Source organism: Melozone crissalis, unplaced genomic scaffold, assembly GCF_028551555.1.
Source record: "Melozone crissalis strain CALT ecotype California unplaced genomic scaffold, PUWL_Pcris_2 ptg000057l_1, whole genome shotgun sequence".
NCBI lineage: Eukaryota > Metazoa > Chordata > Aves > Passeriformes > Passerellidae > Melozone > Melozone crissalis.
The window spans coordinates 4,469,463-4,482,637 of NW_026535835.1; the positions used below are offsets into that span (position 1 = coordinate 4,469,463).

The 13,175-nt window shown below is 44.0% G+C and overlaps 1 protein-coding gene across 1 annotated transcript; it reads left to right on the top strand.

The window, feature by feature from the left end:
* Nucleotides 1–552: 552 nt before the first annotated feature.
* RFC2 (replication factor C subunit 2) lies at nucleotides 553–8,990 on the top strand. Its single transcript, XM_054287270.1, has 11 exons — nucleotides 553–725; nucleotides 2,356–2,425; nucleotides 3,111–3,152; nucleotides 3,533–3,639; nucleotides 4,805–4,906; nucleotides 5,628–5,728; nucleotides 6,380–6,537; nucleotides 6,888–6,953; nucleotides 7,429–7,509; nucleotides 7,847–7,960; nucleotides 8,591–8,990. Exons 1-11 carry the CDS (start codon nucleotides 607–609, stop codon nucleotides 8,699–8,701), a joined length of 1,071 nt encoding a protein of 356 aa, XP_054143245.1. The 5' UTR covers nucleotides 553–606; the 3' UTR covers nucleotides 8,702–8,990.
* The last annotated feature ends 4,185 nt before the right edge of the window (nucleotides 8,991–13,175 follow it).

Here is a 13,175-nt window from a genome sequence, read left to right on the forward strand (position 1 = left end):
TCCAAGCCCATCCAACATGTTCTTGAACACTTCCAGGAATAGGGCAGCCAGAGCTTCCCTAGGCAACCTGTATACATTATAAGTGTTCAATAAATAGAGCCAGAATCATCTCCCAACTATAACAAAACTGCTTACAATGTTTTGCAATGCATCTTCTGCTGTTTTCATTGGCGGGGGGGGGGGGGGGGGGGGGGTGTGTGTAAATAGACGTAGATAGAAAAAGCAAAGTTTTAGACCCCTGAAAAAATACAAACATGTTATTGATTAATTGTTGTTATTATCTTAACACGCAGTAGGGTAGGAAGCCCAGCGAGTCCAAACGGATGAGTACAAGCCCACCCAGCCGAGCTGCGAGCGGCCTCCCCTCACCAACAAGCCGGCACTATGGCACGGCACGGCCATCACGGGCTTGGGCTGCCGCCTCCCCGCCTCACTGAGCAGCCACAGAAGCGGGAGACCGGCTGGGGAGCGCAAAACCCGGCCGCGGAGCCACATCCTGGCTGCCTCCCCCAGCCCGCCCCGGAGGCGGGCCCGCCCGCGGCACTCCCTCCCCTCACGGCGGCGGCAACAACAGGGAGACAGGCCGGGAGCACCAGCTGCGCCACCATGGAGGTGGATATGGCGGAGGAGGAGAAGGCCGGGCCGTCGGCAGGAGAGAAGCGGGGACCGACCGACCCCGCGGGAGCCGCGCCCGGCGGCGGCAGCGGCCACTACGAGCTGCCCTGGTGAGCGGGGTAGCGGGTGAGGGAGCGCGGCCGTCCTGGGCCGCCATGATGGGGCAGCGGGCGGGGCGAAGGGCGGGCGGGGGGCGCGGTGATTGGTGCAGAGCGGGGAGGGGGGCGGGACTGTGCGCGGCAGAGCCAATGGGGTGAGGGCGGGCGCTGGTGGCGGGAAGGCGGGGGGTGTGGCGGCTGAGGGGACCATGGCGGCCGGAGCCGGCCAGGGCCAGGGCCAGGGCCAGGGCCAGGGCCAGGGCCGCGTGTTTAGTGCTGACTCCCGGTGCCCGCCGGGCTGCCGGAGCTCGGTCTGGCTCGGAACCGGGGCTTTGCCTGTGCCCTGCGACATGCCCTGTCTGTTGCCGGGGCTGGGAAGGCAGGAAACACAGAATGGTTTGGGTTGGAAGAGGCCATCTCTTTCCAGCCTCCTGTCATGGGCAGGGACACCTTCCACTAAACCAGGCTGCTCCAAGCCATGTCTAACCTGGTCTGGAACAGTTCCAGAAATCAATAGTGAAGAAAACACCATTGTTTACCATTGGAAACAAATGGGAAGGAAATCCCATTTCCTTGTAACACAGAGAAGGTCAGCCCTGCACTGTGCTGACCATGGGACAACACAGGGTGGCTTCTCCCCTCAGGCTGAGGCACCGAATTCCCGTTCGAGTTGAACATTTTTTCCCTCCTTTTCCTTTTTTATACCAATGGAAGTAAAACCTTTGAGGGTGCTGAGGCCCTGGACGGGTTGCCCAGAGCAGCTGTGGCTGCCCCATCCTTGGAAGTGCCCAAGGCCAGGTTGGGCCTGGAGCAGCCCGGGACAGTGGAAGGGGTGGAACGAGATGGGCTTGTGAAAAACACCAATCACTTGTTTTTTAAAATTTTAAAAGTTTAATAGTAATAAAGTGGTTATAAAAATAGTAATATAATTAGAGTAATAAAAATTTGGACAATTAGGATTTAGGACAATACGAGACAATAAAAACAAAGTTTGGATGGTCCAGGTACCTCTTTCTGAGCAAAATAAGCCCCCAAAAGGACCCAGGTTAACAGAGGATTAACCCTTAAAAGCAACAGCCTGGTGCATATTCATACATGATGCATAAATCCCATTCAAACACAGGATTCTGTCAGGTCAGTGTCAACTTCTTTCTCTGAATCCTGATGGCATCTTCAGGGCTGAGCAAGGTGAGAAGAACTTGATAAGGGAGCAATAAATTCTTTTTCCCTGTAAGATTTAGGTGTGGCTGCTACCTTGGCATCTTACATAGCATAGTTTCTATTTTAACATTATGTTATAAGCTAAAACTATATTTAACACACTACTTTAAAAAATTAATACAGCATAACTTTCTACATAACACATATAATATTCATTTTAATATTTGCAAAAAGCCAATCATAAAACGCACAGTTTTCACACTTCAAGGTCCTTTCCAACCCAAACCATTCTGGGGTTCTCTGAGTCAATAATTAGTGCTGTGCTTAGCAATGACAGACACCCTGCAGCACTTGCACTGAACTCAATGTCCAGCCATCTTTGTCCTGTGCTCTCTTAGCGTAATCCTCTTTGTCCATCACTCTAAAGCTCAATTAAAATGCTACTAGATGTGGTGAAGTGTGTGGAATTTTACTTTAACAGGGTGGAAAAATACAGACCCATGAAACTGTCTGAAATAGTTGGAAATGAAGATACTGTGAGCAGGTTGGAGGTATGTAGCTGTCCCTGTATCTTTTTACAGGTTATCTATAAAAACATATTTCTGTGTAGGTCCACATTTGTATTGTATTTTTACATCTCTACTTGAGTATGTGGAAGAAAGCTTCCTGATTTACCTAAAAAGTTACAAGTTTTACATTATATTTGAGTGGTGGGTAAGGAAATATGCCTTCTTCAATTGGGATGTTTAAAATAAAGCATTTGATGCAGTTTAGAGAATTTGTACCTGTTAAAATAATACTGTTTCCATTAATAAATATAATTTGTATAACAACAGAAAGAAATAGAATAGTTTTTTTGGAAAGGAAATGTTTGCCATATCAATTCTTCCCTGAATGTCTCCAATATGAAATTCTAACTATTCCAGGATTCTATAATTCTATGACAAATTAATCTGTGAACACAGTATTTGTTAACAGAATTATACTATTAAGTATATAATTAAACAGGTGCAAAGGAAAGGCAAGAGTACTAAAGACCTGTGGCATTAAGTGTTTTTAAATACTTCTGTATTATTCTAGGGCCTGATTTCTAACAGTTCAAGTAAAAAAAAAAAAAACAAAAATATGAAAGAGCAAGATTCAAAAAATTAAAATAGGAAGGGAAAAAGTAATAGAATGGAAACTATTTGTTCATGTCATTTTCTTACATAATTTCTTTTCATCATTCTTTCTTAGGTCTTTGCAAAGGAGGGGAATGTACCAAACATTATAATTGCTGTGAGTATTGCTGTGTTGTGCTGTATTTCAGTGTTGGTCCTGGATTTGAAATCCAGCCAGGGTGGCCTCCCAGTACAGATGGCCTTTGTGCCTGAGTGTACTGGTGAGGGAGATGCTGGTTGTGGGGTTTTGGAGCAATGTTCTTGGCAGAATACACAGGGAAACAAGTTAAAATCTACCTCAGGTGCCTGCTGAAACACATCCTGTGCTTATCTCCTCTGTTTGGGCAGGATCCTGAGCTCAGGCACAGCTTCCAGGCTGATGTTTGCTCTCAGTTCCTCTGTTGTAGCCTTTTTTCATGACTGAGGAGATTTGTAGAGAGCACAACTTAGAAAATTTCATTAAACTTACCAGCAGTTGTTGCACTGTCACATTTTTAGGGCCCTCCAGGAACAGGTAAAACCACCAGTATCCTGTGTTTGGCTCGTGCTCTGCTTGGTCCTGCATTAAAGGATGCTGTTCTGGAGCTGAATGCCTCAAATGACAGGTGAGAATGGATAAACCTTACCAAGTTTTTAATGAAGAAGCAAATTTCCATTAAACTGAGGCCAGTTTGATGGGCTTAATGCTATAGTAAGGCCTTTAAGATTTATTTTAGTGCATTCTTTCCAACTAAAAGGCAATCTTTGATGTTCACCCATCAACACAGATATTATTTCTTGATATTTTATGAACTTTATAGATACTTCCATATGTGAAAATATAAACAGAGTGCAGAATCCATAATGGTACTTTTGTCTCAAATTTATTTGAAAGAGTTAAGCTTCCCACTGCAGTCATGAGGATCCTAAGAATGAAAAGTGAACAGGTTGTTTATAGTCAAACTCTTCAGTGCTTAGAGTGAGAGAAATGGGGGTTATAAGGGCAGCTGAGGATTAAAATGTAGGATCAGGGTGTGTAGAGGACACTGACTGTACTCCAGGGATCAGGCACTAAGGGCTGATTTTATTTCCCAAGTTCTGTTCAGATCAATCCTGAAGTATTCTGACATTTCCTGGTGGGTTGTCTGAGCACAATACACTTTACCCACCCTGTTAGTATCACTTAGAGAAGAACTACAGAATCACAACATTCTTTTTGTGAACAGAACAAAAAAGTAAAATCCCTTCTTAAGAAAGGTAGATTTGAATGGAGTCTTTCTAGGAAAGTGTCTGTGTTATGTTGATATGATTCAGTGTTTGTATGATTCAGTGTTGTTATAATTCAGTCTATCCAGATGTTTTTCCTAAACTCTTCTGAGCTACAGCTGGGACTGTGGATGGAGCTGTGGGAAGAACTGACAAAGCAATCTTAAATGCTTCTGCCTTTGTTTATTTATTACCTTTGTGCCAAACAGAAGTCATTTTGTGGTGGTACTGCAAGTAAGGTTACTGGCTCTGTGTATATTTATATTGCTACTGTTAAATTATTTTGTTCAAGACCCCCAAACCCAAGGGTTGTTGGTGTTTGAATCCAGATCAATGGGCAGTCTGGCTTGAAACATGGTTCCACAGCAGTTGTGCTGAAACAGCTGAAGGGGCAGGAACAAACAGTGGCAGAACAGCAGCACTTCAGCTGCTGTGGCTGCTGAAAAAAAATCTGTTCTGTATTTTCACCCAGCTTATCATTGAATTAACAATTCAATTAGTGTATCAATTGAATTGTTGTTCCAGAGGCATTGATGTTGTAAGAAACAAAATCAAAATGTTTGCCCAGCAAAAGGTCACACTTCCAAAAGGTCGGCACAAGATTATCATCCTTGATGAAGCAGACAGGTATGTTGGTTTTTCCTGACTTCAGCTCCTGTGTGAAATGTGCTGCGTCTCTCCTGTCTGTAGAGCTCCAGCTTTGGGCAGTATTGAGTGTTTCTATCAAGCTGTTCAAAATAATTTGGTAGGAAATGAATATGGATTGAACAGGGATCTTATGGGAGCACTCACAGCAAGGAGAGATCATTGCTTGAAAAGAGATGCTGAATATTGACATGGAATGTTCTGGATATGGAACAGAGCAGTTTACTGGAAAGATGCCCCATCCCTGGAACTGTTCAAGGCCAGGTTGGACAGGGCTGGGAGCAACCTGATCTCATGGAAGGTGTCCCTGTCCATGGCAGGGGGTTGGAACTGGATGAGCTTTAAGGTCCCTTCCAACCCAAACCATTTTGTGATTCTGTGATTCCTCTTTTGAAGGAGTTTGGCTCATGTAGAGAATTTCACTGGATGAAAATGGGATATTCTCCTCCTCCATGTTCTTAGCAGTGCTCTTCAGAGCAGTAATGATTTCATTTTGCATCTTATGGATGGCATTTTGCATGTTATGGAGGTCTCAGTGACTGCCTGCCTTGCAGGGTGGTTTGTTCAGACTGGAAAAAGCTGCTCAGTTTATCAAAGCACAGCTTAATATCAGTAAACTGAAGCTTACATGAAAATAGTTCTTAGGCTGCACCTGTGAGTGAGTGAAGGGCAAAATCTTCCCTAACTCTTTGTCTCCCCTCAGCATGACAGATGGAGCACAGCAAGCATTGAGAAGAACAATGGAGATTTATTCCAAAACAACACGTTTTGCACTGGCCTGCAATGCCTCTGACAAAATCATAGGTAAGTGCTGCTGCTTCCTGGGTGTTCATGTCATGTGTTCTCCATACTGGTGGCTAACTGCCAAGGCAGCTGCCAGAAATAGCTTGATCCAGATTGTTCCAAGAAAACATGGTGCTTCTGAAAAGTCAAGCCACCTGTACTTCAGCAGATAAAAGTTTAATTTTGTAGTCAGGGAACCCTCTGAGCAGCCATTTTTGATGGATAGTGCCATATGTGAAGCAGATTTCTCATGCTTTGGGCTTAATCTGCATCCAACTCTGCTACAGTGTAGGATGTTTGATGTATTTTTTACTGGGTATTGAACCCTTTTTCTCATTTCTGAATCATAATCTGAAGTTTGCCTATAGGTGAACACACTGCACCTTAGATTTCACTTGAAAAATATAAACATCTATATTGAGAAATCCAGGAGAACAGAGGAAGCTGAGCTTTGTATATATTTCCACATATCTGGGAAAATTCCATTAGCACATTTGGGCACAAGGGAAAGACCATAAAAAATGAATGTGCTTAAGGAGAGGCTGTGTTCTGCTTGAAGCTTCCATGTCCTTTTTTCTTTAAAAGAATTGTTGGAAACTGAAATGAAGACATGTTTGTTTGTGGGCTTTTTTGACAAAAAGAGAGAAGCTAATGGCACATGTCTGTCCTCAGAACCCATTCAGTCTCGGTGTGCAGTGCTGCGTTACACCAAGCTGACAGATGCACAGATCCTTGCCAGGCTGCTGAAAATTGTTGAGAAAGAGGATGTAGCATATACAGATGATGGACTAGAAGCCATAATCTTCACAGCTCAAGGTGATATGAGACAGGTAAAAGGAGAAAGACAATAAAGGCTTCTGTTTGAACTTTTGAATTGCAGCTCTCAAGGATTTCTCTGGAGAGAATGAGCAAAGGAGGATATGACTTGTGGTCCAAGAGTAACTAAACTGTTTGGTTTTGTGAGGGTTTAAAATGCTCCTTAAAAGTGAGTTGGTGGGAAGTGGATACCAAATTTGTGGGAGGAAATAAAATCAGCATAAATTTGTGATTTTTTTTTTCTGTTGTTTAATGGGAAACTGCTTATTTGGCACCATTTCCTGAAGTGCATTTCATCCTGAGGAGGGGAGTGAGAAGTAGAGGACTTCAGAAAACAAATAAAGTCTTATTTTTTCTTTCACAGGCATTAAACAACTTACAGTCCACATACTCTGGATTTGGCTTTATAAACAGTGAAAATGTCTTTAAGGTCAGTAATAGCTGAAAACAGTTTTCCCAGAAGTTTATCCCTCTGGCTGTGTGAAATTCCATTGGACACATAAACCTTTTTGCTAGCTTGCAGACAGCCCTGTGTATGTAGCAGTTACAGCATTAGATTTTAAGTAGCCCTTGTGCCTTGTGAAAAGCCATCCCTAATGGCACTTCTGAGACCTTTGCAGCTCTTCAAAAGCACACAAATCCAATTACTGCTGAGAAATTTCAGTAATAACTTGAGAACCTATTACCTGGGTGTTCTCATTTCATGTGAGTCTGCCATATAGAACTACAGAATCACAATATAGAAGAATCTGAGAAGTCAGTTTATTTAAAACTTAGTTTGTACTATGGAATATTTCTGATCAAGTACTTCACCTCCATAGAAACTTGGTGAAAATACCAGAAGTTTAATGCAAAGTCTTCTGATATTTTAAGTGTAATATGTGTAATATTTCTCTTGGATACAGGTATGTGATGAGCCTCATCCTCTGCTGGTGAAGGAAATGATACAACACTGCATAAATGCAAATATTGATGAAGCATACAAGGTTGGTTTTCATGTCTTGTCTTCAGTATAGCCAGGCATTATTTCTCTACAGAATTTTTTGTTTGCTTTGGGGAATTCACAGTGTGTGTTGTTTTTTAAGATCAGGGCAATACCATGTAGATGAGTTGATAAACTAAGTCACTTTTGGGCAGGAGTTTGATCAGATAAGTAAGCCAACAAGCAAAAAAGGAAGTTGTAGTGAAATCAATTGCTAGATGCTTGAGGTAAAATCAGCTGATAAACAGTACATGCAATTTCAGCAATGATATACAGCTGTTCCAAAGTGAATATCCTTGACTCACCTGGCAGGTAAAAGGGGATTATTTTTGCCTGCACAGATTCTTGCCCACCTGTGGCGCCTTGGGTACTCTCCAGAAGATGTCATTGGCAATATCTTCCGTGTGTGTAAGACCTATCAAATGCCAGAATACCTGAAACTGGAATTTATCAAGGTTGGTACTCACTCAGCTCCTGATGGGGCCTTTTTAAGAAGAGGATGTGATCAGGGGCAGCCTCAGGGGTTTCTGTTTAAAATTTGTTGTATATTAGCATAAAGTGCTTCTTGACTCATGCCTGCTTTCTTTCTCACTGCATCATCAGTTTGTCAGTGAGAAGTCACCTGGAGTTTAGCATCTCAACACCCACAGAAGTGCCAGAAGTCACTTTAGTGATCAGCTAAAATTAATAGCAGATGTAATGCTGAATTTATTAGTTATTTCAAAGCCTTGAAAATGTTTTTCAAGTGCATGCTTGATTCTAGTCCAATAGATACTAAAATACTAAATTAACAGAGAGTTGACAGTCAGCTGGTGTTATGGAATCACTCTTCATGTTTGAAACCTGTCCTCATATGCAGGCACCTTGCTTCTTATAAAGGAAGTGGGGAAATACAGGCTTTGATTTTAAAAATAAAAGGCATTTTAGCTGGTTTATGGGAGTAGATGCATTCTCTGAAGTACAAGTGACGCAAAGCTGGTCTTTCAGCAGAAAGGGCTATGTTCTGTTTAGTCATTAGTAAAACACACACAGACTGGGGGAGTAAACAGCAGGCTTGACAATGTTGACAATGTCTCTGTCACCAGGAAATTGGGTACACCCACATGAAGATAGCAGAAGGTGTGAACTCCCTGTTACAAATGGCTGGGCTGCTGGCTCGGCTGTGCCAGAAGACTGCAGCCCCTGCAGCCAGCTAGGGGCTCCTGCCTTCTGGGGGGAAACCAGGATTTGCTGCACAAGTCTTTCATACTTTTTTATTTAGACCAATAAAGCTGTAAAATTTACTTTAACCCATAAAATTGTATGTGTTTTATAAGCAGGGTAGAAGAGAGGACTGTGACAGTCCAGAGCAATTGAGGTCTATCTCCAATGCACTCAGGAAAACTGCTTATGTCCTTGGTGTTGAGACCTAAGCATGAGAAACAAAAATGGAATCTTGTTGTTAGGGATTACACTTCAAGCCTGGTCTTGAGTGATCTTACCAAGACCAAGACCAAGAAGGAAATTTTTTTGCACAAAATTAAAGTTATAATTGAGACACATTGAGCAAATGCTGTGGATAGGGAAGGTATTTCAGCAAACATACAGGGGAAATATTACACATTTCTTAATGGTGCCACTATATTTTGTATATTCCTTTGGTAATCTTTAAAAATCTTTACTAATTTCTGGGATGCTCTGCATTTGAGTTCCCTGCTTGTCCAGGTTAGGTAATGTCATAGTTTCAGGATGCCAGAAAGCTACAGAATCGTGTTTGCCTGTCCAGTTTTGAAACATCTTGCCAGTGTAGATGGACAATTAAGTGTGAAATGCAGAAAGAAAATAAATATAAATCGAATTTGACCGCCTAATATGAGATGTGAGACTTGTGTCTCCAAGCAGATACATCCTAATACAATTAACAGAATCACAGAATCACAAGGTTGAAAGAGACCTTTAAGATCATCAAGTCTAACTCATGCCCTAACACCTCAACTAAACCATGGCCCTGGAATAATGGATGTAATGCTCAAAGTACATTCTTTCTTCACTAGAATTGAACTTAGGCTTTGATTCCCACCCAGTGAGTTACTATCAGCACAAACTCTATTAAATACACAACTAATAGTTTAGTACTGGGGCTTGAGCTGCTGAGTTCTCTACAAAAACAGCATCACAGCTTTTGTCCCCAAAAATATCAATAAGGTTAATTTTCCTTTGACTGCACATCACAGCCAGCCTACTCTGTCTTTGCTGTCTCATTAAATGTGTTCATTGGAATGGGGAAGGAAGAGATGTTCCCATGGATGTCTCATAAACCAGCAAACACCATATTTGGGTGACTCAAGGCCAGTCCTTACCCTGTGGGCTGTGCCTGCCCACAGTGGTGGTGCTAGTGGAAAGGTGAGGAACACAAAGGGTCAGGTTCCTGTTCCTACCTGGTTTCAGAGGTTTCTTCTCAACTGTAATCAGCTGCATTTCACAGCCCCAGTTTGGAGCAGACTCCCCTCTGGGCTAATCCTTTCCAGCACTGCAGGGACAAAATCACACTCACTTTTCCTAAGAAGAGGACTAGTATTGATCCCAGAGGCCACCAACACCTCCTGCTCTCCACAGGTGTTTGTTCCCCACTGAGTGCAGGGCTGCTGCTTTCCAGCACTCAGCACAGCCTCCCCAGCTCCATTTCCACAGCTGCACCAGCCAGAACTGCTTTTCTAAAGCACCTTAAATTGAAAACAGGAAGTGAATTTGTCACTTAACTGCCACCCTAATGTGGAAAGAGGTGGACCCAGGGGATTGAAAGTCTCCTTGCATTAGGTTCAAACAACAGTGTCTGGCAATTCTGGCTGAGCACCAGAAACCCTTGCACACCTAAAGCCAGTCCCAAAAGTCAGTGAGCACACTCATCCACACTCAGTCATTGCAGAGAAAAACTGAGGTTGTTCAGAGCCAGACTTATAAAAAACGTTATTGATGAGAGTTCCTGAAACAGTCCCTGGATGCCTTCCAGGGTAATGAGATGATTGCCTGAGAAGTGCTCCAGAAGCTTTACAAAGGATTTACACCCTCACTACAGCTGACTGCTCTGGAGAGCTGCAAAGGGGGATTTGCTCAGACCCCAGTGAGTGGAGGGAAGATTCTCCACATCCAGTTCTGCCCTGCCTGCTTTGGCTCCACAACATTTAAACTCGGGCTTTGGCAATGGAGGATTGGAAAATTGTACATTTTTCTTCTACCAAGAAAATCTAACTGGTGTAATCTGCCTCCCTGCTTAGTGAGAACAATAAATCTTGTATTTTCATGTTCTGACCATGCACTGACCTCATGCCTAGAACTTTCTGGGAGGTCTCCAGCTGGATGTGTTGCTGTGTGCCAAGGATCTGTCATTGCTGCTGATCTCCTGTTCATGAATGGCTCCCTTGGCTGGGACATGAATCACCAGTGGGTAACGGCACCAGGCATCACTCACAACGAGCTCACTCACTGTTCCCTTGCAGTGAGCAGCCCACAGTCTGCAGCACTTCATGGAAAGTGGAACCTTCTTCAGGTGCTGAGGGTGAATCCAAAGGTGTCATAGCCATATGAGGTCCAGGCACAATTTCAGTGACAAGCTCCTTTTGCCTGTCACTGTGCTGCTGGCTCAGGGGACCCTGCTGCCATGCACCTGTGCAGAGTTTTTGCATTTGACCATCAGGAAGCCAAAGGGTGTGAGGTGAAGCTGGGCTGGGGTGAGCAGGAAACCAGGCTGTGCATCCCTGAAGTGCACTGATTTCCTTCTGTTGTAAAAGTCCTGTAGCATTTGTAGGGACCACGAGCAAACCTTCTCCTGAGCCAGACTCCAGCCCAGCCACTGTTTCAGCCACACCAACGGTGGCACCTGTGCTCTCTCTTGGTTCTGCTAAAATTGGAGCCCAGTCATCTGCAGCAGGAAGCACCTGACATCCCTTCTCCCACAGCACAGCTCTCTAACCCCTAACTCCCCTTCTCTGCTCACTCACCCTGAGTGTGGGCTGTGCCCTTTCCTGAAACAGTTTTCTGATCTGATTTTGAGGAAGAAGGCTTTTAATGCATTTTCTCACCATAAGATCCTGCACATCACTCCATGTCACCTCCTGTCCTCCCATTTCCTTGTCATACAAACATCTATCATTGCAAACCATAGCAAAACACATTTTCTTTGGAAGCTTTTCAGTTTTAATAAATAAGTATTCCAGATCTGTACATCAGGGCTCAGGAGACAGGGATTCTGTTTCTGGGATGATGTTCCAACAGCCACATTGAAGGACTGGTGCAGTTCCTGAGGCTGGTGCATCTGATTCTCACAGTTGCTGCTGGTTCTTTGTATAATTTTAAAACAGATACTGAAACATGAGGAAAACTGCCATAGACCAACACTGTGAATTACATGCCCATGGATAAGCAGGCATTTAATCCTCTTTAGCTTTTGTGAACAGGTTGGAATCTCATTCAGCTCCAGACAGCCACTGCTGTTACAAACACCACCTCTGCCTCTTCAGTTCCTCTCACACAGGAAACTGCTTCTGTAGGAGAGCACAGGAACTAAATCAGAACATAATCCCTCTGGCTTAATACACTGTGCATGAGTCACCCTGACAAATTAAGTAGCTGGCTGCATTACTGCTCAGCAAGTTAAGGATTCATTTCATGCCTGCCAGGAGAAAACATTGCCCAGACTGCCCATCTTTGAGTGGACACAGGGAAATGAGATGGGGATGAGGAGCCTGGGGCTTGCCCACGGTCACAGAATGCTTTCTCCATTGCTGGTTTGCAGCTGGATTTCTGTGGGGCTTCAAGCAGAGCAGTTCTTCTTTCAGTGACACCCCTTGTGTGTCACTGCAGGCACAGTTTGGAGAGGAGATTTCACTGAGGGATGGAAATCCCCCCTCTCCCTGTGTGCTTGTTTGCTGGGTGTGCTCTTACAGCTCAGCAAAAGATTTCTTCAGACTTTACGCAGAATACTTGAAATAAGAGGAGAAAAAAAAGTGAGACCACTGACTTTTAATCCCTGCTTTCAGCTTAACTCTGCTGCCTGCTACATTTTCTTTCCAGGGACAAATAGTGACATACACTACAAAATGTCCATGTCTGAGCAGAAACCCCAGTCGTGCTCCTGGAGGAGGATCCCTGATCAGAGCAGGGGGCACAGAGGCACCAGGAGCCCATTTCTCAGTTCAGCCTCCCTTGGTGGGGAACTTCTGCTGCCATTTGTTGGTTGGACATTGAGATCAGGGTACTACAGAGGCATCATTACAATGGCAAAAAGATGCCTGGCAGCAAGATGTGGTCAGGTTTCTCAGGCTGGCTTTTTTATGTCCAGCTACATCCAGCAGAAGCAAATGCCCAAGTGTGCAGAATGGGATGACTGTGCTTTGCATGGTGGGGACAAATCTTAAGTATTCTGCATGGCTTCAGAAAGATCCAATTTTGGGACAGTCTGGGGAACATAAAACCCTATAAAACTAGAGCAGCTGGCTTGTGGCATAAGGACAATCCCACTGGGCCTCTGTAGGTGCTGAAGAGGGAAAAAACCCAACAAGGAGAGTGATACTGGTCCCAGTCCATCTTCCAGTCTGGAGCAGGGTGACCAGCACTGACCAGCACATCACTCACTGTCCCTCAGTGTCATGCACCCTTCCTGCAGCTCTGCAGATTTTTTACTTTCTCTGCTGT

Coding starts and splice junctions, on each gene's coding strand:
- RFC2 (XM_054287270.1), top strand. CDS start 607: ATGGAGGTGGATATGGCGGAGGAGGAGAAGGCCGGGCCGTCGGCAGGA. Junction 6,954..7,428: donor ACAGTGAAAATGTCTTTAAG/GTCAGTAATAGC, acceptor TCTTGGATACAG/GTATGTGATGAGCCTCATCC. Junction 7,961..8,590: donor TGAAACTGGAATTTATCAAG/GTTGGTACTCAC, acceptor CTCTGTCACCAG/GAAATTGGGTACACCCACAT.